Raw genomic sequence first — 23,780 nt, forward strand, 5'->3', positions numbered from 1 at the left:
TAAAGACAAGACTCTCCTTTATCTAACCACACTGTCCGATTTCAAAAGGGCTTTACAAAGAAAGCAAAACATTAGATTATGTCAGCAGATTACCCAGCCAGAAATAATCAGACACCCATTTTTCAAGCTAGCATATAATGTCACAAAAACCAAAACCACAGCTAAATGCAGCACTAACCTTTGATCTTCATCAGATGACACTCCTAGGACATTATGTTATACAATACATGCATGTTTTGTTCAATCAAGTACATATTTATATAAAAAAACAGCTTTTTACATTAGCATGTGACGTTCAGAACTAGCATTCCCACCGAACACTTCCGGTGAATTTACTAAATTACTCACGATAAACGTTCACAAAAAACATAACAATTATTTTAAGAATTATAGATACAGAACTCCTTTATGCAATCGCGGTGTCCGATTTTAAAATAGCTTTTCGGTGAAAGCACATTTTGCAATATTCTGAGTAGATAGCTCGCCATCACGGGCTAGCTAATTTGACACCCACCAAGTTTAGTACTCACCAAACTCAGATTTACTATAAGAAAAATTGGATTACCTTTGCTGTTCTTCGTCAGAATGCACTCCCGGGACTTCTACTTCAACAACAAATGTTGGTTTGGTTCCAAATAATCCATAGTTATATCCAAATAGCGGCGTTTTGTTTGTGCGTTCAAGACACTATCCGAAGGGTAACGAAGGGTGACAAAAAAATTCAAAATATTCCATTACCGTACTAGGAAGCATGTCAAACGCTGTTTAAAATCAATTTTTATGCGATTTTTCTCGTAAAAAAGCGATAATATTCTGACCGGGAGACGTCTTTTCCGTTCAAAGACTCAAAATCTAAAATGGACTCTTCACGTGCACGCGCACACCCGTCTCATTGTTCTCAGATCGATCACTTACCAAATGCGCTACTGTTTTTCAGCCAGTAACTGCAGAGTCATCATTCAACGTTCTGGCGCCTTCTGAGAGCCTATGGGAGCCTTAGAAAGTGTCACGTTACAGCAGAGATCCTTTGTTTTGGATAGAGATGACAAAGAAGGCCAAGAAATGGTCAGACAGGGTACTTCCTGTACAGAATCTTCTCAGGTTTTGGCCTGCCATTTGAGTTCTGTTATACTCACAGACACCATTCAAACAGTTTTAGAAACGTTGGAGTGTTTTCTATCCACAGCTACTAATTATATGCATATTCTAGTTTCTGGGCAGGAGTAATAACCAGATTAAATCGGGTACGTTTTTTATCCGGCCGTGAAAATACTGCCCCTATCCATAACAAGTTATATAACAACTTTGGGCTAGACATTGTAAGTTCAGAGTCACTCGCCCCAACAGTGCCTGTGTGCTGGAGGCAAGCGAAAGCTCGGGAGAGAGGAAGGGGGGGGGGGTACCTGTACCAGACAGGGGAGACAACCAGAGCAGACAATGAACAGATCGCCAGGTGGAATTCAAGCAGCAGTGCAGCAGGCAAAGGGGGTAGGTGTCACACCCACTTGGGAGAAGCTTTTATTTCTGGAGGCATATTTCTTGTAGAAAATGCCAGTCTCTGAACAGCAGAAGGAGGCTTCAAGGCCTCTGGGTCTGGGTGGGGTAGCCTGCCATTTGTTGGGCTCAAAGTCTTCGACACCTCTCGCTTCACACATCAGTGTTAATTGAAGTTGTATCTCTTTGTCCTAGCAAGCTTGGTAGCTTTCAGTCTCAGTTCCAGGTTGGATGGTGTTTTCAGGTTTCCGTTTGTTTCCCAGAGTATTTGCTGTATAGTTTGTGAATAATAATCATTGGGTGTAGGAAGCATTCCAGGTCATTCCAGGTAATTCCATCCAAAAATCAGGTTGTAGGTTTGGAGTTTTGATTTGGAGTGAAGGTTATATTGTTTAGGGTAGTATCCTGTATATGTCCTGGTGACATAGTGAAGGTTATGTTGTTTAGGGTAGCATCCTGTATATGTTCTGGTGACGTAGTGAAGGTTATGTTGTTTAAGGTAGCATCCTGTATATGTCCCTGACAAACAAATCTAAAGTTATCTAACTCTAAATCTATCTATTTTTTAAAAACATGCTGAATTGTAACAATCGTCGTTGAAGGGGGACCAAAACGCAGCGGGTAAAGTGCTCATCCTCTTATTTATTAAAGAAAACACTTAATCAATACAAAACAAATGATGAAAACAGTCCAGTAAGGTGCATAGACTATACTAGAAACAACTACCCACAAAACCCAGTGAAAACAAACACAACTATATATGGCCTCCAATTAGAGACAACAACAACCAGCTGCCTCTAATTGGAGGTCATTGACAAAACTCACATAGAACTAGAACAGCTAGAATAAACATAGAAATAAGAAAACTAGAACCTAAACCCACAATACCCAACCACACAAAACAAACACCCCCTGCCATGCCCTGACCACCTACAATGACAAATAACCCCTTTTACTGGCCAGGACGTGACATGAATAATGTGGGAGCTCATCTGCTCATGACCTCCCTCTCTCATGTTGAGCATGAAAAACCCAGAAGAGTTGCAGTTCTTGACCCTCTTAAACCGGTGCACCTGGCACCTACTACCATACCCCGTTCAAAGGCACTTAAATATTTTGTCTTGCCCATTCACCCTATGAATGGCACACATACGCAATCCATATCTCAAGGCTTAAAAATCATTCTTTAACCCTTCTTCTCCCATTCATCTACACTGATTGAAGTGGATTTAATAGGTGACATCAATAAGGGATCATAAGATTCACCTGGTCTGTCTATGTCATGGAAACGGGTGGGTGTTCCTAATGTTTTGTACACTCAATGTATATACGGGGCCTTTGGAAAGTATTCAGACCTGTGACTTTTTCCACATTTTGCTACGATACAGCCTTATTCTAAAATGGATTCAACAAAATACAAATCTCAGCAATCTACACACAATACCCCTTAATAACAAGCGAAAACAGGTTTTTATACATTTTTGAAAATCCCTTTTACCTACCAAGTGAATTCTCGTCAGTTATAGTCACAGCTGTGTACATTCCCCCTCAAGCAGACACCAAGACGGCCCTCAAGGAACTTCACTGGACTATATAAACTGGAAACCATATATCCTGAGGCTGCATTTATGGTAGCTGGGGATTTTAACAAAGCAAATTTGAGAACAAGGCTACCTAAATTCTATCAGCATATTGATTGCACTACGCGCTGGGGAACACACTCGATCACTGCCACTCTAACTTCCGCAATGCATACAAAGCCTTCCCCAGTCCTCCCTTCGGCAAATCCGACCACGACGCCATCTTGCTCCTACCGTCTTATAGGCAGAAACTCAAACAGGATGTACCAGTGATGAGAACCATTCAACACTGGTCTGACCAATCGGAAGCCACGCTTCAAGATTGTTTTGATCACGCAGACTTGAATACATTCTGGTCAGCCTCAGAGTACAACATCGACCAACACGCTGACTCTGTGAGTGAGTTTATAAAGAAGTGTATTGGAGATGTTGTACCCACTGTGATTATTAAAACCTATCCTAACCAGAAACAGATCGCTGCCTGCACCTGCCCGCCTGTCCAGCATCACTTCTCTGGACGGTTCTAACTTGGAATTTGTGGACAACTACAAATACCTAGGTGTCTGGTTAGACTGTAAACTCTCCTTCCAGACTCACATCAATCATCTCCAATCCAAAGTGAAATCTCGAATTGGCTTCCTATTTCGCAACAAAGCATCCTTCACTCATGCTGCCAAACATACCCTCGTAAAACTGACCATCCTACCAATCCTCGACTTCGGCGATGTCATTTACAAAATAGCTTCCAATACCCTACTCAACAAGCAGGATGCAGTCTATCACAGTGCCATCCGTTTTGTCACCAAAGCCCCATATACTACCCACCACTGCGACCTGTACGCTCTCGTTGGCTGGCCTTCGCTTCATAATCGTCGCCAAACACATTGGCTCCAGGTCATCTACTAGACCCTGCTAGGTAAAGTCCCCCCTTATCTCCGCTCACTGGTCACCATAGCAGCACCCACCTGTAGCACGCGCTCCAGCAGGTATATCTCTCTGGTCACCCCTAAAGCCAACTCCTCCTTTGGTCGTCTCTCCTTCCAGTTCTCTGCTGCCAATGACTGGAACGAACTACAAAAATCTCTGAAACTGGAAACACTTATCTCCCTCACTAGCTTTAAGCACCAGCTGTCAGAGCAGCTCACAGATCACTGCACCTGTACATAGCCCATCTATAATTTAGCCCAAACTACTACCTCTTCCCCTACTGTATTTATTTATTTTATTTATTTTGCTCCTTTGCACCATATTATTTATATTTTATCTCTGAACTTTCTTCAAACTACAAATCTACCATTCCAGTGTTTTTCTTGCTATACTTTATTTACTTTGCCACCATGGCATTTTTTTGCCTTTATCTCCCTTATCTCACATCATTTGTTCACATTGTATATAGTCTTATTTTTTTCTTTTTTTTTTCTACTGCATCATTGATTGTATGTTGTTTTACTCCATGTGTAACTCTGTGTTTTTGTATGTTGTCGAACTGCTTTGCTTTATCTTGGCCAGGTCGCAATTGTAAATGAGAACTTGTTCTCAACTTGCCTACCTGGTTAAATAAAGGTGAAATAAAATAAATAAATAAAAACCGTGGATGGGTGGCTGCATTCGCGCAAAACTGAAAGCGCAAACCACCGCATTTAACCATGGAAAGAGGTCTGGAAATATGGCCGAATATAAACAGTGTAGTTATTCCCTCCGCAAGGCAATCAAACAAGCGAAATGCCGGTACAGGGACAAGGTGGAGTCGCAATTCAACGGCTCAGACACGAGACGTATGTGGCAGGGTCTACAGGAAACCGCGGACTACAAAAAGAAAACCAGCCACGTCACGGACACCAACGTCACGCTTCCAGACAAACTAAACACCTTCTTTGCCCGCTTTGAGGATAATACAGTGCCAACGTTGTGGCCCGCTAACAAGCACTGGACCCCCCTCTCCTTTTCCGTGGCCGACGTGAGTAAAACATTTAAACGTGTTAACCCTCGCAAGACTGCTGGCCCAGACGGTATCCCTAGCCGCATCCTCAGAGCATGCGCAGACCAGCTGGCTGTTGTGTTTACGGACATATTCAATCGCTCCCTATCCCAGTCTGTTGTCCCCACATGCTTCAAGATGGCTACCATTGTTCCTGTACCCAAGAAGGCAAAGACAACTTAACTAAATTACTATCGCCCCGTAGCACTCACTTCTGTCATCATGAAGTGCTTTGAGAGACTAGTCAAGGATCATATCACCTCCACCGGCCACCCTAGACCCATTTCAGTTAGCATTCCGCCCCAACAGGTCCACAGACGATGTAATCGCCATCACACTGCACACTGCTCTATCCCATCTGGACAAAAGGAATACATAGGTAAGAATGCTGTTCATTGACTACAGCTCAGCATTCAACACCATAGTACCCTCCAAGCTCATCATCAACCTGGAGGCCCTGGGTCTCAACCCCACCCTGTGCAATTGGGTCCTGGACTTTCTGACGGGCCGCCCCCAGGTGGTGAGGTTAGGAAACAACATCTCCACTTCGCTGATCCTCAACACTGGGGCCCCACAAGAGTGCGTGCTCAGCCCCCTCCTGTACTCCCTGTTCACCCATGACTGCGTGGCCATGCACGCCTCCAACTCAATCATCAAGTTTGCGGACGACACAACAGTAGTGGGCTTGACTACCAACAACAACGAGACAGCCTACAGGGAGGAGGTGAGGGCAGTCAGAGTGTAGTGTCAGGAAAACAACCTCTCACTCAACGTCAACAAAACAAAGGAGATGATCGTGGACTTCAGGAAAGCAGACGGAACACCCCCCTATCTACATTGAAGGGACAGCAGTGGAGAAGGTGGAAAGTTTTAACTTCCTCGGCGTACACATCACAGATAAACTGAAATGGTCCACCCACACAAACAGTGTGGTGAAAAAGGCGCAACAGCACCTCTTCAACCTCAGGAGGCTGAAGAAATATGGCTTGTCACCCAAAAACCTGACAAACTTTTACAGATGCACAATTGAGAGCATCCTGTCGGGCTGTACCACCGTCTGGTACGGCAACTGCACCACCCACAACCGCAGGGCTCTCTAGAGGGTGGTGCAGTCTGTTCAACGCATCACCAGGGGCAAACTACCTGCCCTCCATGACACCTACAGCGCCCGATATCACAGGAAGGCCAAAAACATCATCAAGGACAACAACCATCCGAGCCACTGCCTGTTCACACCACTATCATCCAGAAGGAGAGGTCAGTACAGCTGCATCAAAGCTGGGACTGAGAGACTGAAAAACAACTTCTATCTCAAGACCATCAGACTGCTAAACAGCCATCACTAACTCAGAGAGGCTGCTGCCTACATAGTCACTTTAAACAATGCCACTTTAAATAATGCCACTTTAATAATGTTTACATATCTTACATTACTCATATCACATGTATATATACTGTATTTTATACAGTGCCACCGCTGTATACAGATTTTTCTATTGTGTTATTGACTGTACGTTTGTTTATGTGTAACTCTGTGTTGTTGTTTTTGTCACACTGCTTTGCTTTATCTTGGCCAGGTCGCAGTTGTACATGATAACTTGTTCTCAACTAGCCTACCTGGTTAAATAAAGGTGAAATAAATAAATGAAATAAAAAATAAAATAAAAAAATAAAAATGTTATACTATCTATTGCATCTTGCCTATGCTGCTCGGCCATCGCTCATCCATATATTTATATGTACATATTCTCATTCACCCCTTTACATTTGTATGTACAAGGTAGTTGTTGGGGAATTGTTAGATTACTTGTTAGATATTACTGCACTGTTGGAACTAGAAGCACAAGCATTTCGCTACACTCGCATTAACATCTGCTAACCATGTGTATCTGACCAATAACATCTGCTAACCATGTGTATCTGACTAATAACATTTTATTTGATTAGATTTTATAGAGCAGGAGTACTCAACTACTATTTGAGAAGGTCTGGTCACACACGTTTCCTTGGTGACAAAGGTCCGGTCACACACGTTTCCTTGGTGACAAAGGTCCGGTCACACACGTTTCCTTGGTGACAAAGGTCCGGTCACACACGTTTCCTTGGTGACAAAGGTCCGGTCACACACGTTTCCTTGGTGACAAAGGTCTGGTCACACACGTTTCCTTGGTGACAAAGGTCTGGTCACACATTTCCTTGGTGACAAAGGTCCGGTCACACATTTCCTTGGTGACAAAGGTCTGGTCACACACGTTTCCTTGGTGACAAAGGTTCGGATAGTAATGTTATTTAACAGGATAGTAACAAATCCCAACCTCGCAACCCCAAACCAGTGGTGTAAAGTACTTAAGTAAAAATAATTTAAAGTACTACTTAAGTAGTTTATGGGGGTATCTGTACTTTACTTTACTATTTATATTTTTGACAACTTGTACTTTTCCTTCACTACATTCCTAAAGAAAATAATGTACTTTTTACTCCATACATTTTCCCTGAACCCAAAAGTACATGTTACATTTTGACAAGAAAATGGTCCAATTCACACACTTATCAAGAGAACATCCCTGGTCATCCCCTGCCTCTGATCTGGTGGACTCACTAAACACAAATGCTTTGCTTGTAAATGATGTATGAGTGTTGGAGTGTGCCCCTGGCTATCTTCCAATAATAATAATAATAAAGAAATTGGCCATCTGGTTTACTTTTGATTACTTATGTATATTTTAGCAACTGCATTGACTTTCACTTTTACTTTAGTAATTTTCTATTAAGGTATCTTTACTTTAACTCAAGTATGACAATGTAGTACTTTTTCCACCACTGCCCACACTGTTCACACACCTCTTGTTGGCGGAAAGAAAATGTTGCTGTTTTAAAGTAAATTTCCTGCAATTCTACGCATTCTTCCACGCGTTATGTGTTTCTATGATGTCAGGAGTGAAGCCCAGCCGGGTCAAAATAAATAAATAAACATACAGAACGGCAGAAAGTCATTCATGAATGTGTTTCAAAACATCTATAAGCGCTCATACAGCGCGCTGGTTTTTGAGTGTGATATTTGCCTGTTTTGAATTGATTCTTGTCAGTAGAAGCATTTTAGGGAAGTTTTACTGGTTGCGTTCAAGGCAGTCTTACTACTACAGTCGCGCTGCGCTTATTATTAGACATATTAGACCGTTTCTCTGCGGCGCGATTGCGATGAACGCATCCATTTGCTTAGGGGAGGGGTTGTGTAACTGTATGAAAAGGCTGAATACTTTCTTTCTACATAAATATTTGTAGTAGTTCAGAGTTTCACTTTGACTCTTTACTCCCCAGTGCCCTGTAAAGATTTCCCGGACAGAGAGAACAGTGAAATGGCGAGCAAGAAGGCAGTTTTGTTCAATCTGTGGGGTGTCGTGGTTTCTCCCAGACCCGCAGAAACTTTCCTCAAATTCGAAGAGACTCACAAACTCCCCAGGTAGGAATACATATTTTTCCAGGGGTGAGACATAGTGCAGAGTGCTGGCAGACACTAAAACTTTACACGCATACTTTAAACATAACACAAGCATGGCGTTACTGAAATCATAGTTTTACAAGAGTCTAGGCTACGTTCCGCTGACTGTGGGGGATAGCCCCGTTATTGCAGCCCATTTTTACTTGTTCCGAATCAATCTGCTAACGGTTTTTACATGACCTGAAGGTAAGAAAATATACCGTTTTTACAAAAAGAAATCCATCCAAAATTGCTCTAAACTTCCACAGAGAGCACTGGTGTAGCGCAGTTTCTTGGGCCCCGCAAGGTCTGAGCAAGCCTCCCCAACCAATAATATATTTTTTTAAATTGTAGATAAATTCATGCTATTTTACACATTTTGCCATAAGGGTGTTTTAGCGCTCAGGGATTCTTGAAAGATGGGACAATCTTAACTTTTTCCCACACAAATATTTGTCTTAATTTAACCCAATTTGAAATATATATTTTTGATACACCAAATTATCATCTATCAAAGCATGTAAAGGAATAACTTGCCCCGCAAAAATGTATTCATAAAATACAACTAACTGGATTTATGTCAACTCTGTCAGACATCATCAAAGGCATTTGATTTTTACAATGATTGTCCAACAAGTGTTTCAAGGCCTTGAATGTTTCATTCTAAGAGTAGATTATTCAAATATGTAATCCAAAACTCCAAATTTATATTTGCTTCGTTTTATAGTACTATTAAATGCTTCAGGGTTAATTGTGTTAGCATTTTGGCAAATTTTTCAAGATTTAGAACATAAAACAACGTTTTATAATGCAAATGTTATCCCTTTGGTCTAGAACAGCAAATGCAGTGCATTCGCAAAGTATTCGGACCCCTTCACTTTTTCCACATTACAGCCTTATTCTAAAATGTATTCAATTATAATTTTTCTCATCAATCTACACACAATACCATCATTTGTTATTTACATAAGTATTCAGACCCTTTGCTATGAGACTCAAAATTGAGTTCAAATCCTTATGCTATAGCTGACTCTGCTCTTTCCAGATGAATTTTGTATTTTAGACAAATCTGACAGAGTTTACCAAATCTCCAGACACATCTTTTAGGAATCAGAGTTTTGAGATAAATATTGGTTACAGTCACAGAGGGAAACTACATACCATCATTTTTTTGGTTAAAATCTTTTATTGACAGTTTGTTTTATATTTGAAACACTTTTTTTTTGGCGAGTTTGAAATTGGGATCCTTTGGACAAGGGCATTTCCATAGTATTTAGAAAATTGCAAAAACTAATATTTTCCCTTATAAAATTCCCCAAAATGTACATTTTGATCTCAAATAATGCAACAAAAATAATATCCCTGCTAGGATATTATCAGGACAAGGATTCTCCCGACTTTCAAGAATCCTTGAGCAAATTTCCTGCTTTTCTACACATTTTGCCATGAGTCTAAGATTTTTTGTTGTTGCGGTTTTAAAGCTAATTTGCTGTAATAATATATATATATTTTTTATCATAGCATATGACGTGCTATGCCAGTGACAGACAGACAAGATTGTGCAATATGTTTGTGCTGTGTAAATGTATATTTATGTTCTGGTTTAGTGGTTTTCTGGAGAAGCTGGTGAAAAACGGGGACAGCGCCATGCAACGTGCAGAGAGGGGCAAACTCACCCTCTCTCAGGTGAGTTACACACACACACAGAGGTAGCCTAAACAGACAAATAACGTCAAGTTCAAACTACTAACATGGTCAGAACTGAGTTATCAAACTGTTAACTCCAAAAGTTCAAGATCTTGATCATCGCTTCCTCAGTGACCCCTAGAACTGGTACAAACACAAATAATATAGCCTATATTATAATCCATGGAAATGGACTATTGAAATGTGTCTTCTATTGAAATGTGTCTTCTATTGAAATGTGTCTTCTATTGAAATGTGTCTTCTATTGAAATGTCTTCTGTGTGAATGTGTCTTCTGTGTGAATGTGTCTTCTATTGAAATTTGCCTTCTATGGAAATGATTGCATTATCTTGTGATGACACGTCAGATTGTGTGTGTAGATGATCCCAGATCTTGATGCAGAGTGTGTGAGTGCAGCATCTGACCAGAAGGTCAGTCTTCCTGCTGGGTTCTCTGTTAAGAGCCTGTTGGAGGAACTCAGAGACTCGACCACCGTCAACAAACACATTCTGCAGACCGTAGCTACGCTCCGCAGACAAGGTAACACACACACACACACACACGCACACGCGCACGCACACACACACACACACACACGCGCACGCACACACGCACGCACACACACACACACACACACACGCACACACACACGCGCGCATACACACGCGCACACATACACACGCACACACACACACACATCTGACACACACCTTGTACATTCTAAGGTCACATGCCAAGTCCCGCCTCCTTGTGTTGTCTTTCAGGCTTATTGACAGGTGTGTTGGCCAACCAGTGGGTGGATGACAGTGGGTGTGGAGATAGCTCTGGCCGTCTCCTCTCTCTGCTGGCCGGCCATTTTGATGTGGTGCTACAGTCCTGTCGTACCGGCCTCAGGGTCCCAGAGGCCGACCTGTTCATCTCCGCTCTCAAACAGCTGGGAGTGCCTCCGAAACAGGTACACACACACACACACACACACACACACACACACACACACACACACACACACACACACACACAATCTGACTTGTCATCATTTCACAAGAATGCAAGAATTTCCATGGAAGGCAAATTTCAATTGAAGATACATTACCATAGAAGAGACATTACCATAGAAGACACATTACCATGGAAGAGACATAGAAGACACATTACCATAGAAGAGACATTACCATGGAATAGACATAGAAGACACATTACCATAGAAGAGACATTACCATGGAATAGACATTACCATAGAAGAGACATTACCATGGAATAGACATTACCATAGAAGAGACATTACCATAGAATAGAGATTACCATAGAAGAGACATTACCATAGAAGAGACATTACCATAGAAGAGACATTACCATAGAAGGGACATTACCATGGAATAGAGATTACCATAGAAGAGACATTACCATAGAAGGGACATTACCATGGAATAGAGATTACCATAGAAGAGACATTACTATGGAATAGACATTACCATAGAAGAGACATTACCATGGAATAGACATTACCATAGAAGAGACATTACCATAGAAGAGACATTACCATAGAAGGGACATTACCATGGAATAGAGATTACCATAGAAGAGACATTACCATAGAAGGGACATTACCATGGAATAGAGAATACCATAGAAGAGACATTACCATAGAAGAGACATTACCATAGAAGGGACATTACCATGGAATAGAGATTACCATAGAAGAGACATTACCATAGAAGAGACATTACCATAGAAGAGACATTACCATGGAATAGACATTACCATAGAATAGACATTACCATAGAAGAGACATTACCATAGAAGAGACATTACCATGGAATAGACATTACCATAGAAGAGACATTACCATAGAAGAGACATTACCATAGAAGAGACATTACCATGGAATAGACATTACCATAGAAGAGACATTACCATGGAATAGAGATTACCACAGAAGAGACATTACTATGGAATAGACATTACCATAGAATAGAGATTACCATAGAAGAGACATTACCATAGAAGAGACATTACCATGGAATAGACATTACCATAGAAGACACAGTAAATTAAATGTGTGCACATACATTATCTTATTTTCTAAATGTCATCAAATTAGCAACAACTTCTGATATCAATGTCTTGGAGTCACTGCTTGGAGCTCCCATGGAAAACATGAATTCATCTGTTGTTGTAGCATTTACCGTGCTTACATTCCTAAAACTATCCACACCCCTTCCTTTACAAAGCTATGTCTGCACACGACCTGAGAAACCCCATATGACCTTCCTGTGTAGAGTCGCTCTCAGCTATTGTGTCATTAACAACAGAAAGTTATCGCTTGGAGTATCGTAGCTCAGACGCCTTTGGTAGTTTTTAGAAACATTCTCTTCCTCCTGTCTCTATTCCTCTCTCTGTTTCTCTTCGTCTCTATGGCTCTCTTCCTCTCTATGTCTCTCTTCCTCTCTCTGTCGCTCTTCTTCCCTCTGTCTCTCCTCCCCCTTCTCTCTTCTCTCCTTCCTCTTCTCTCCTCCCTCTTCTCGCCTCCCCCTTCTCTCTTCTCTTTTCTCCTCCCCCTTCTCTCTTCTCTTCTCTCCTCCCCCCTTCTCTCTTCTCTTTTCTCCTCCCCCTTCTCTCTTCTCTTCTCTCCTCCCCTTTCCCCCCCTTCTCTCTTCTCTCTTCTCTTCTCTCCTCCCCTTCTCCTCTCTTTCTCCCTTCTCTCTTTCTTCTCTCCTCCCCTTCTCTCTTCTCTTTTCTCCTCCCCTTCTCTCTTCTCTCTTCTCTTCTCTCCTCCCCTTCTCTCTTCTCTTTTCCCCTCTCCTCCCCTTCTCTCTTCTCTTTCTCCTTCTCTCTTCTCTCTTCTCTTCTCTCCTCCCCCTTCTCTCTTCTCTTTTCTCCTCCCCCTTCTCTCTTCTCTCTTCTCTTCTCTCCTCCCCCTTCTCTCTTCTCTTCTCTCCTCCCTCTTCTCTCTTCTCTTCCCTCTCTTCTCTCCTCCCCCTTCTCTCTTCTCTCTTCTCTTCTCTCCTCCCCCTTCTCCCTTCTCTCTTCTATTTTCTCCTCCCCCTTCTCTCTTCTCTCCTCCCCCTCCTCTTCCTCCTTTTCTTCCTCTGTCCCTCCTCTCCTTTCCATTTTCAAACTAACCCTAGACCATTTTGGTGTTATAAGTGGACAGCTGACCTGTCATTCTGTACTGCAGGCTCTGTGGTTGGCTGATGATGAGGAGGGGGTGGGAGCAGCAGAGGCATTAGGGATGACAGCTGTTTTGGTGAGGGACCTGCCTGAAGCTCTGAAACAAGTAGAGACCTTCACTGGAGTACAGGTAACACACACACACACACACACCAACATTTTGGAACTTTTGTTGTCCGTGAAAATTTCGGTGAGTAGGTGACGATTATTTAGCAGATTTGCAGTAATCAGCTGTCAGATTTGTTGTCACAGACACCCCGATACTTCGCTAGCTGCTTTATTCAAATCCCCTGTTTTGATTTGGTGTGTGTGTGTTCCAGGCCGTAACAGGAGAAAGCTACCCAGCCTCTTGCAACCCAGAAGAAGTTTCTCATGGATATGTCACCATCAAGGTAACAACCCACACACACACACACACACACACAGCACAGATAATGCTGTATGTAGAAGAAAGCATGTACATGATTACACAGTGGTCTTGAAGCTTGTTCAACCCTCTCTCTGTCTCTCTCTCTCTCTGTCTCTCTGCACATTTTGGCTTTTCACCCAATAAATATTTGATTTTTTCTTCATCTTTTATAGTTTCAAATTCTTTGTATTGAATTATAATTTTGGGAAAGAAATATTCTCTTAGGTCTGAGTATTTGTCACAGTGTAATAGGAAATGCAGCTCTGTCTCTAGCTCTCCCCTGGAGCAGAGTGAGCACAGCCTGTCCTCTCTGGGCAGCCAGGTTTGTCTGTGACGACCGGTCTCTATAGCCAGACTGTCCTCTCTGGGCAGCCAGGTTTGTCTGTGACGACCGGTCTCTATAGCCAGACTGTCCTCTCTGGGCAGCCAGGTTTGTCTGTGACGACCGGTCTCTATAGCCAGACTGTCCTCTCTGGGCAGCCAGACTGTCCTCTCTGGGCAGCCAGATTTGCCCGTGATGACTGGTCTCTATAGCCAGCCTGTCCTCTCTGGGCCGCCAGGTTTGTCTCTGACGACCGGTCTCTATAGCCAGACTGTCCTCTCTGGGCAGCCAGACTGTCCTCTCTGGGCAGCCAGGTTTGTCTGTGACGACCGGTCTCTATAGCCAGACTGTCCTCTCTGGGCAGCCAGACTGTCCTCTCTGGGCAGCCAGGTTTGTCTGTGACGACCGGTCTCTATAGCCAGACTGTGCTCTCTGAGTCTGTACCTAGTCAGTGTTTTCCTCAGTTTTCTATCAGTCACAGTGGTCAGATAGTCTGCCACCAAGTACTGTCTGTTTAGAGCCAAATCGCATTGAAGTTTACTTTGATTTTTTGTGGTGTCTTTCCAATAGGTGATATATTTTTGTTTATGTTTTGTGATGATTTGGTTGGGCCAGATGTGCTGTCCTGAGGCTCTATGGGGTTGGTTTGGCTTAGTGAACTGAGCCTCAGAACCAGCTGGCTGAGGGGACTCTTCTCTGGTTTCATCTCTTGCCATTATAGAGCTGTGTCATGGAATGTTTTGGGGTCACTTGGTTTTAGATGGTTGAAAAATTGGATGTCTCTTTTTTCTATTTGAATGAGGAGGGGGTTTTGGCCCAATTCTGCTCTACATACGTTATTTTGAGTTTTTCTTTGCACTTGTAATACAGTCTTGCACAACTCTGCATGCAGTATTTCAGTTGGATGTTTGTCCCATTTGGTGAATTCATTATTAGAGAGTGGATCCCATACTTCACTGCCATATAGAGCAATTGGTTCTATAACCGATTGGAAAATGTTGAGCCAGATTCTAATTGGAATTTCGATTTTAATGTTCCTTTTAATGGCATAGAATGCTCTTCTTGCTTTGTCTCTCAGCTCATTCACAGCCATGTGAAAGCTACCGGTGTTGCTGATATTTAGTCCTAGATAAGTGTCGTTTTTGGTGTGTTCTAATAGAACTGTGTCCTAACAGAATTTATATTTGTCATCCTGATTTCCGGACCTTTTTTGGAATATCATTATATTTGGGTTTTTTAGGTTAACGGTCAGAGCCCAGGTCTGACAGAACCTGTGAAGATGATCTAGGTGCTTCTGTAACCCCTCTTTAGTGGGAGACAGCAGCACCAGGTCATCTGTCTACAGCAGACCCTCCTTAGTGGGAGACAGCAGCACCAGGTCATCTGTCTACAGCAGACCCTCCTTAGTGGGAGACAGCAGCACCAGGTCATCTGTCTACAGCAGACCCTCCTTAGTGGGAGACAGCAGCACCAGGTCATCTGTCTACAGCAGACCCTCTTTAGTGGGAGACAGCAGCACCAGGTCATCTGTCTACAGCAGACCCTCCTTAGTGGGAGACAGCAGCACCAGGTCATCTGTCTACAGCAGACCCTCCTTAGTGGGAGACAGCAGCACCAGGTCATCTGTCTACAGCAGACCCTCTTTAGTGGGAGACAGCAGCACCAGGTCATCTGTCTACAGCAGACCCTCCTTAGTGGGAGACAGCAGCACCAGGTCATCTGTCTACAGCAGACCCTCCTTAGTGGGAGACAGCAGCACCAGGTCATCTGTCTACAGCAGACCCTCTTTAGTGGGAGACAGCAGCACCAGGTCATCTGTCTACAGCAGACCCTCTTTAGTGGGAGACAGCAGCACCAGGTCATCTGTCTACAGCAGACCCTCCTTAGTGGGAGACAGCAGCACCAGGTCATCTGCGTACAGCAGACCCTCTTTAGTGGGAGACAGCAGCACCAGGTCATCTGTCTACAGCAGACCCTCTTTAGTGGGAGACAGCAGCACCAGGTCATCTGTCTACAGCAGACCCTCCTTAGTGGGAGACAACAGCACCAGGTCATCTGTCTACAGCAGACCCTCTTTAGTGGGAGACAGCAGCACCAGGTCATCTGTCTACAGCAGACCCTCCTTAGTGGGAGACAGCAGCACCAGGTCATCTGTGACAGCAGACCCTCTTTAGTGGGAGACAGCAGCACCAGGTCATCTGTCTACAGCAGACCCTCCTTAGTGGGAGACAGCAGCACCAGGTCATCTGTCTACAGCAGACCCTCTTTAGTGGGAGACAGCAGCACCAGGTCATCTGTCTACAGCAGACCCTCTTTAGTGGGAGACAGCAGCACCAGGTCATCTGTCTACAGCAGACCCTCTTTAGTGGGAGACAGCAGCACCAGGTCATCTGTCTACAGCAGACCCTCCTTAGTGGGAGACAGCAGCACCAGGTCATCTGTCTACAGCAGACCCTCCTTAGTGGGAGACAGCAGCACCAGGTCATCTGTCTACAGCAGACCCTCTTTAGTGGGAGACAGCAGCACCAGGTCATCTGTCTACAGCAGACCCTCCTTAGTGGGAGACAGCAGCACCAGGTCATCTGTCTACAGCAGACCCTCCTTAGTGGGAGACAGCAGCACCAGGTCATCTGTCTACAGCAGACCCTCTTTAGTGGGAGACAGCAGCACCAGGTCATCTGTCTACAGCAGACCCTCTTTAGTGGGAGACAGCAGCACCAGGTCATCTGTCTACAGCAGACCCTCCTTAGTGGGAGACAGCAGCACCAGGTCATCTGTCTACAGCAGACCCTCCTTAGTGGGAGACAGCAGCACCAGGTCATCTGTCTACAGCAGACCCTCTTTAGTGGGAGACAGCAGCACCAGGTCATCTGTCTACAGCAGACCCTCTTTAGTGGGAGACAGCAGCACCAGGTCATCTGTCTACAGCAGACCCTCCTTAGTGGGAGACAGCAGCACCAGGTCATCTGTCTACAGCAGACCCTCCTTAGTGGGAGACAGCAGCACCAGGTCATCTGTCTACAGCAGACCCTCCTTAGTGGGAGACAGCAGCACCAGGTCATCTGTCTACAGCAGACCCTCCTTAGTGGGAGACAGCAGCACCAGGTCATCTGTCTACAGCAGACCCTCTTTAGTGGGAGACAGCAGCACCAGGTCATCTGTCTACAGCAGACCCTCCTTAGTGGGAGACAGCAGCACCAGGTCATCTGTCTACAGCAGACCCTCTTTAGTGGGAGACAGCAGCACCAGGTCATCTGTCTACAGCAGACCCTCCTTATTGGGAGACAACAGCACCAGGTCATCTGTCTACAGCAGACCCTCCTTAGTGGGAGACAGCAGCACCAGGTCATCTGTCTACAGCAGACCCTCTTTAGTGGGAGACAGCAGCACCAGGTCATCTGTCTACAGCAGACCCTCCTTAGTGGGAGACAGCAGCACCAGGTCATCTGTCTACAGCAGACCCTCTTTAGTGGGAGACAGCAGCACCAGGTCATCTGTCTACAGCAGACCCTCCTTAGTGGGAGACAGCAGCACCAGGTCATCTGTCTACAGCAGACCCTCTTTAGTGGGAGACAGCAGCACCAGGTCATCTGTCTACAGCAGACCCTCCTTAGTGGGAGACAGCAGCACCAGGTCATCTGTCTACAGCAGACCCTCCTTAGTGGGAGACAGCAGCACCAGGTCATCTGTGTACAGCAGACCCTCTTTAGTGGGAGACAGCAGCACCAGGTCATCTGTCTACAGCAGACCCTCCTTAGTGGGAGACAGCAGCACCAGGTCATCTGTCTACAGCAGACCCTCCTTAGTGGGAGACAGCAGCACCAGGTCATCTGTCTACAGCAGACCCTCCTTAGTGGGAGACAGCAGCACCAGGTCATCTGTCTACAGCAGACCCTCTTTAGTGGGAGACAGCAGCACCAGGTCATCTGTCTACAGCAGACCCTCTTTAGTGGGAGACAGCAGCACCAGGTCATCTGTCTACAGCAGACCCTCTTTAGTGGGAGACAGCAGCACCAGGTCATCTGTCTACAGCAGACCCTCCTTAGTGGGAGACAGCAGCACCAGGTCATCTGTCTACAGCAGACCCTCCTTAGTGGGAGACAGCAGCACCAGGTCATCTGTCTACAGCAGACCCTCCTTAGTGGGAGACAGCAGCACCAGGTCATCTGTCTACAGCAGACCCTCTTTAGTGGGAGACAGCAGCACCAGGTCATCTGTCTACAGCAGACCCTCCTTAGTGGGAGACAGCAGCACCAGGTCATCTGTCTACAGCAGACCCTCCTTAGTGGGAGACAGCAGCACCAGGTCATCTGTCTACAGCAGACCCTCTTTAGTGGGAGACAGCAGCACCAGGTCATCTGTCTACAGCAGACCCTCTTTAGTGGGAGACAGCAGCACCAGGTCATCTGTCTACAGCAGACCCTCCTTAGTGGGAGACAGCAGCACCAGGTCATCTGCGTACAGCAGACCCTCTTTAGTGGGAGACAGCAGCACCAGGTCATCTGTCTACAGCAGACCCTCTTTAGTGGGAGACAGCAGCACCAGGTCATCTGTCTACAGCAGACCCTCCTTAGTGGGAGACAGCAGCACCAGGTCATCTGTCTACAGCAGACCCTCTTTAGTGGGAGACAGCAGCACCAGGTCATCTGTCTACAGCAGACCCTCCTTAGTGGGAGACAGCAGCACCAGGTCATCTGTGTACAGCAGACCCTCTTTAGTGGGAGACAGCAGCACCAGGTCATCTGTCTACAGCAGACCCTCCTTAGTGGGAGACAGCAGCACCAGGTCATCTGTCTACAGCAGACCCTCTTTAGTGGGAGACAGCAGCACCAGGTCATCTGTCTACAGCAGACCCTCTTTAGTGGGAGACAGCAGCACCAGGTCATCTGTCTACAGCAGACCCTCTTTAGTGGGAGACAGCAGCACCAGGTCATCTGTCTACAGCAGACCCTCCTTAGTGGGAGACAGCAGCACCAGGTCATCTGTCTACAGCAGACCCTCCTTAGTGGGAGACAGCAGCACCAGGTCATCTGTCTACAGCAGACCCTCTTTAGTGGGAGACAGCAGCACCAGGTCATCTGTCTACAGCAGACCCTCCTTAGTGGGAGACAGCAGCACCAGGTCATCTGTCTACAGCAGACCCTCCTTAGTGGGAGACAGCAGCACCAGGTCATCTGTCTACAGCAGACCCTCTTTAGTGGGAGGCAGCAGCACCAGGTCATCTGTCTACAGCAGACCCTCTTTAGTGGGAGACAACAGCACCAGGTCATCTGTCTACAGCACACCCTCCTTAGTGGGAGACAGCATCACCAGGTCATCTGTCTACAGCAGACCCTCCTTAGTGGGAGACAGCAGCACCAGGTCATCTGTCTACAGCAGACCCTCTTTAGTGGGAGACAGCAGCACCAGGTCATCTGTCTACAGCAGACCCTCTTTAGTGGGAGACAGCAGCACCAGGTCATCTGTCTACAGCAGACCCTCTTTAGTGGGAGACAACAGCACCAGGTCATCTGTCTACAGCAGACCCTCCTTAGTGGGAGACAGCAGCACCAGGTCATCTGTCTACAGCAGACCCTCCTTAGTGGGAGACAGCAGCACCAGGTCATCTGTCTACAGCAGACCCTCCTTAGTGGGAGACAGCAGCACCAGGTCATCTGTCTACAGCAGACCCTCTTTAGTGGGAGACAGCAGCACCAGGTCATCTGTCTACAGCAGACCCTCCTTAGTGGGAGACAGCAGCACCAGGTCATCTGTCTACAGCAGACCCTCTTTAGTGGGAGACAGCAGCACCAGGTCATCTGTCTACAGCAGACCCTCCTTAGTGGGAGACAGCAGCACCAGGTCATCTGTCTACAGCAGACCCTCCTTAGTGGGAGACAGCAGCACCAGGTCATCTGTCTACAGCAGACCCTCTTTAGTGGGAGACAGCAGCACCAGGTCATCTGTCTACAGCAGACCCTCTTTAGTGGGAGACAGCAGCACCAGGTCATCTGTCTACAGCAGACCCTCCTTAGTGGGAGACAGCAGCACCAGGTCATCTGTCTACAGCAGACCCTCTTTAGTGGGAGACAGCAGCACCAGGTCATCTGTCTACAGCAGACCCTCCTTAGTGGGAGACAGCAGCACCAGGTCATCTGTCTACAGCAGACCCTCTTTAGTGGGAGACAGCAGCACCAGGTCATCTGTCTACAGCAGACCCTCCTTAGTGGGAGACAGCAGCACCAGGTCATCTGTCTACAGCAGACCCTCCTTAGTGGGAGACAGCAGCACCAGGTCATCTGTCTACAGCAGACCCTCTTTAGTGGGAGACAGCAGCACCAGGTCATCTGTCTACAGCAGACCCTCCTTAGTGGGAGACAGCAGCACCAGGTCATCTGTCTACAGCAGACCCTCCTTAGTGGGAGACAGCAGCACCAGGTCATCTGTCTACAGCAGACCCTCTTTAGTGGGAGACAGCAGCACCAGGTCATCTGTCTACAGCAGACCCTCTTTAGTGGGAGACAGCAGCACCAGGTCATCTGTCTACAGCAGACCCTCTTTAGTGGGAGACAGCAGCACCAGGTCATCTGTCTACAGCAGACCCTCTTTAGTGGGAGACAGCAGCACCAGGTCATCTGTCTACAGCAGACCCTCTTTAGTGGGAGACAGCAGCACCAGGTCATCTGTCTACAGCAGACCCTCCTTAGTGGGAGACAGCAGCACCAGGTCATCTGTCTACAGCAGACCCTCCTTAGTGGGAGACAGCAGCACCAGGTCATCTGTCTACAGCAGACCCTCTTTAGTGGGAGACAGCAGCACCAGGTCATCTGTCTACAGCAGACCCTCCTTAGTGGGAGACAGCAGCACCAGGTCATCTGTCTACAGCAGACCCTCTTTAGTGGGAGACAGCAGCACCAGGTCATCTGCGTACAGCAGACCCTCCTTAGTGGGAGACAGCAGCACCAGGTCATCTGTCTACAGCAGACCCTCTTTAGTGGGAGACAGCAGCACCAGGTCATCTGTCTACAGCAGACCCTCCTTAGTGGGAGACAGCAGCACCAGGTCATCTGTCTACAGCAGACCCTCCTTAGTGGGAGACAACAGCACCAGGTCATCTGTCTACAGCAGACCCTCCTTAGTGGGAGACAGCAGCACCAGGTCATCTGCGTACAGCAGACCCTCTTTAGTGGGAGACAGCAGCACCAGGTCATCTGTCTACAGCAGACCCTCCTTAGTGGGAGACAGCAGCACCAGGTCATCTGTCTACAGCAGACCCTCCTTAGTGGGAGACAGCAGCACCAGGTCATCTGTCTACAGCAGACCCTCTTTAGTGGGAGACAGCAGCACCAGGTCATCTGTCTACAGCAGACCCTCTTTAGTGGGAGACAGCAGCACCAGGTCATCTGTCTACAGCAGACCCTCTTTAGTGGGAGACAGCAGCACCAGGTCATCTGTCTACAGCAGACCCTCCTTAGTGGGAGACAGCAGCACCAGGTCATCTGCGTACAGCAGACCCTCCTTAGTGGGAGACAGCAGCACCAGGTCATCTGTCTACAGCAGACCCTCTTTAGTGGGAGACAGCAGCACCAGGTCATCTGTCTACAGCAGACCCTCCTTAGTGGGAGACAGCAGCACCAGGTCATCTGTCTACAGCAGACCCTCCTTAGTGGGAGACAGCAGCACCAGGTCATCTGTCTACAGCAGACCCTCTTTAGTGGGAGACAGCAGCACCAGGTCATCTGTCTACAGCAGACCCTCTTTAGTGGGAGACAGCAGCACCAGGTCATCTGTCTACAGCAGACCCTCTTTAGTGGGAGACAGCAGCACCAGGTCATCTGTCTACAGCAGACCCTCTTTAGTGGGAGACAGCAGCACCAGGTCATCTGTCTACAGCAGACCCTCTTTAGTGGGAGACAGCAGCACCAGGTCATCTGTCTACAGCAGACCCTCCTTAGTGGGAGACAGCAGCACCAGGTCATCTGTCTACAGCAGACCCTCCTTAGTGGGAGACAGCAGCACCAGGTCATCTGTCTACAGCAGACCCTCCTTAGTGGGAGACAGCAGCACCAGGTCATCTGCGTACAGCAGACCCTCTTTAGTGGGAGACAGCAGCACCAGGTCATCTGTCTACAGCAGACCCTCTTTAGTGGGAGACAGCAGCACCAGGTCATCTGTCTACAGCAGACCCTCCTTAGTGGGAGACAGCAGCACCAGGTCATCTGTCTACAGCAGACCCTCTCTTAGTGGGAGACAGCAGCACCAGGTCATCTGTCTACAGCAGACCCTCTTTAGTGGGAGACAGCAGCACCAGGTCATCTGTCTACAGCAGACCCTCCTTAGTGGGAGACAACAGCACCAGGTCATCTGTCTACAGCAGACCCTCCTTAGTGGGAGACAGCAGCACCAGGTCATCTGCGTACAGCAGACCCTCTTTAGTGGGAGACAGCAGCACCAGGTCATCTGTCTACAGCAGACCCTCCTTAGAGGGAGACAGCAGCACCAGGTCATCTGTCTACAGCAGACCCTCTTTAGTGGGAGACAGCAGCACCAGGTCATCTGTCTACAGCAGACCCTCTTTAGTGGGAGACAACAGCACCAGGTCATCTGCGTACAGCAGACCCTCTTTAGTGGGAGACAGCAGCACCAGGTCATCTGCGTACAGCAGACCCTCCTTAGTGGGAGACAGCAGCACCAGGTCCTCTGTCTACAGCAGACCCTCCTTAGTGGGAGACAGCAGCACCAGGTCATCTGTCTACAGCAGACCCTCTTTAGTGGGAGACAGCAGCACCAGGTCATCTGTCTACAGCAGACCCTCTTTAGTGGGAGACAGCAGCACCAGGTCATCTGTCTACAGCAGACCCTCCTTAGTGGGAGACAGCAGCACCAGGTCATCTGTCTACAGCAGACCCTCTTTAGTGGGAGACAGCAGCACCAGGTCATCTGTCTACAGCAGACCCTCTTTAGTGGGAGACAGCAGCACCAGGTCATCTGTCTACAGCAGACCCTCTTTAGTGGGAGACAGCAGCACCAGGTCATCTGTCTACAGCAGACCCTCTTTAGTGGGAGACAGCAGCACCAGGTCATCTGTCTACAGCAGACCCTCCTTAGTGGGAGACAGCAGCACCAGGTCATCTGCGTACAGCAGACCCTCTTTAGTGGGAGACAGCAGCACCAGGTCATCTGCGTACAGCAGACCCTCTTTAGTGGGAGACAGCAGCACCAGGTCATCTGTCTACAGCAGACCCTCTTTAGTGGGAGACAGCAGCACCAGGTCATCTGTCTACAGCAGACCCTCTTTAGTGGGAGACAGCAGCACCAGGTCATCTGTCTACAGCAGACCCTCCTTAGTGGGAGACAGCAGCACCAGGTCATCTGTCTACAGCAGACCCTCCTTAGTGGGAGACAGCAGCACCAGGTCATCTGTCTACAGCAGACCCTCCTTAGTGGGAGACAGCAGCACCAGGTCATCTGTCTACAGCAGACCCTCCTTAGTGGGAGACAGCAGCACCAGGTCATCTGTCTACAGCAGACCCTCCTTAGTGGGAGACAGCAGCACCAGGTCATCTGTCTACAGCAGACCCTCCTTAGTGGGAGACAGCAGCACCAGGTCATCTGTCTACAGCAGACCCTCTTTAGTGGGAGACAGCAGCACCAGGTCATCTGTCTACAGCAGACCCTCTTTA

The 23,780-nt window shown here is 46.9% G+C and overlaps 1 protein-coding gene across 3 annotated transcripts in view; it reads left to right on the forward strand.

Annotated features, from left to right (window-relative positions):
• Positions 1–8,224: 8,224 nt before the first annotated feature.
• The window catches only part of LOC106604359 (bifunctional epoxide hydrolase 2), a 39,285-nt gene continuing 23,729 nt past the window's right edge, over positions 8,225–23,780 (forward strand). For all 3 annotated transcript variants that reach the window (XR_006762943.1, XM_045711298.1, XM_045711372.1), the window contains exons 1-6: positions 8,225–8,512; positions 10,138–10,216; positions 10,597–10,756; positions 10,981–11,171; positions 13,395–13,517; positions 13,708–13,779. Coding sequence is in view for 2 of the 3 variants with exons in the window: in XM_045711298.1 (XP_045567254.1) it covers positions 8,409–8,512; positions 10,138–10,216; positions 10,597–10,756; positions 10,981–11,171; positions 13,395–13,517; positions 13,708–13,779 (729 nt within the window). In the remaining variant the exon portion in view is untranslated. The remainder of the gene's footprint in view (positions 8,513–10,137; positions 10,217–10,596; positions 10,757–10,980; positions 11,172–13,394; positions 13,518–13,707; positions 13,780–23,780) is intronic.

Source organism: Salmo salar, chromosome ssa01 (assembly GCF_905237065.1).
Source record: "Salmo salar chromosome ssa01, Ssal_v3.1, whole genome shotgun sequence".
In the NCBI taxonomy this organism is placed as follows: domain Eukaryota; kingdom Metazoa; phylum Chordata; class Actinopteri; order Salmoniformes; family Salmonidae; genus Salmo; species Salmo salar.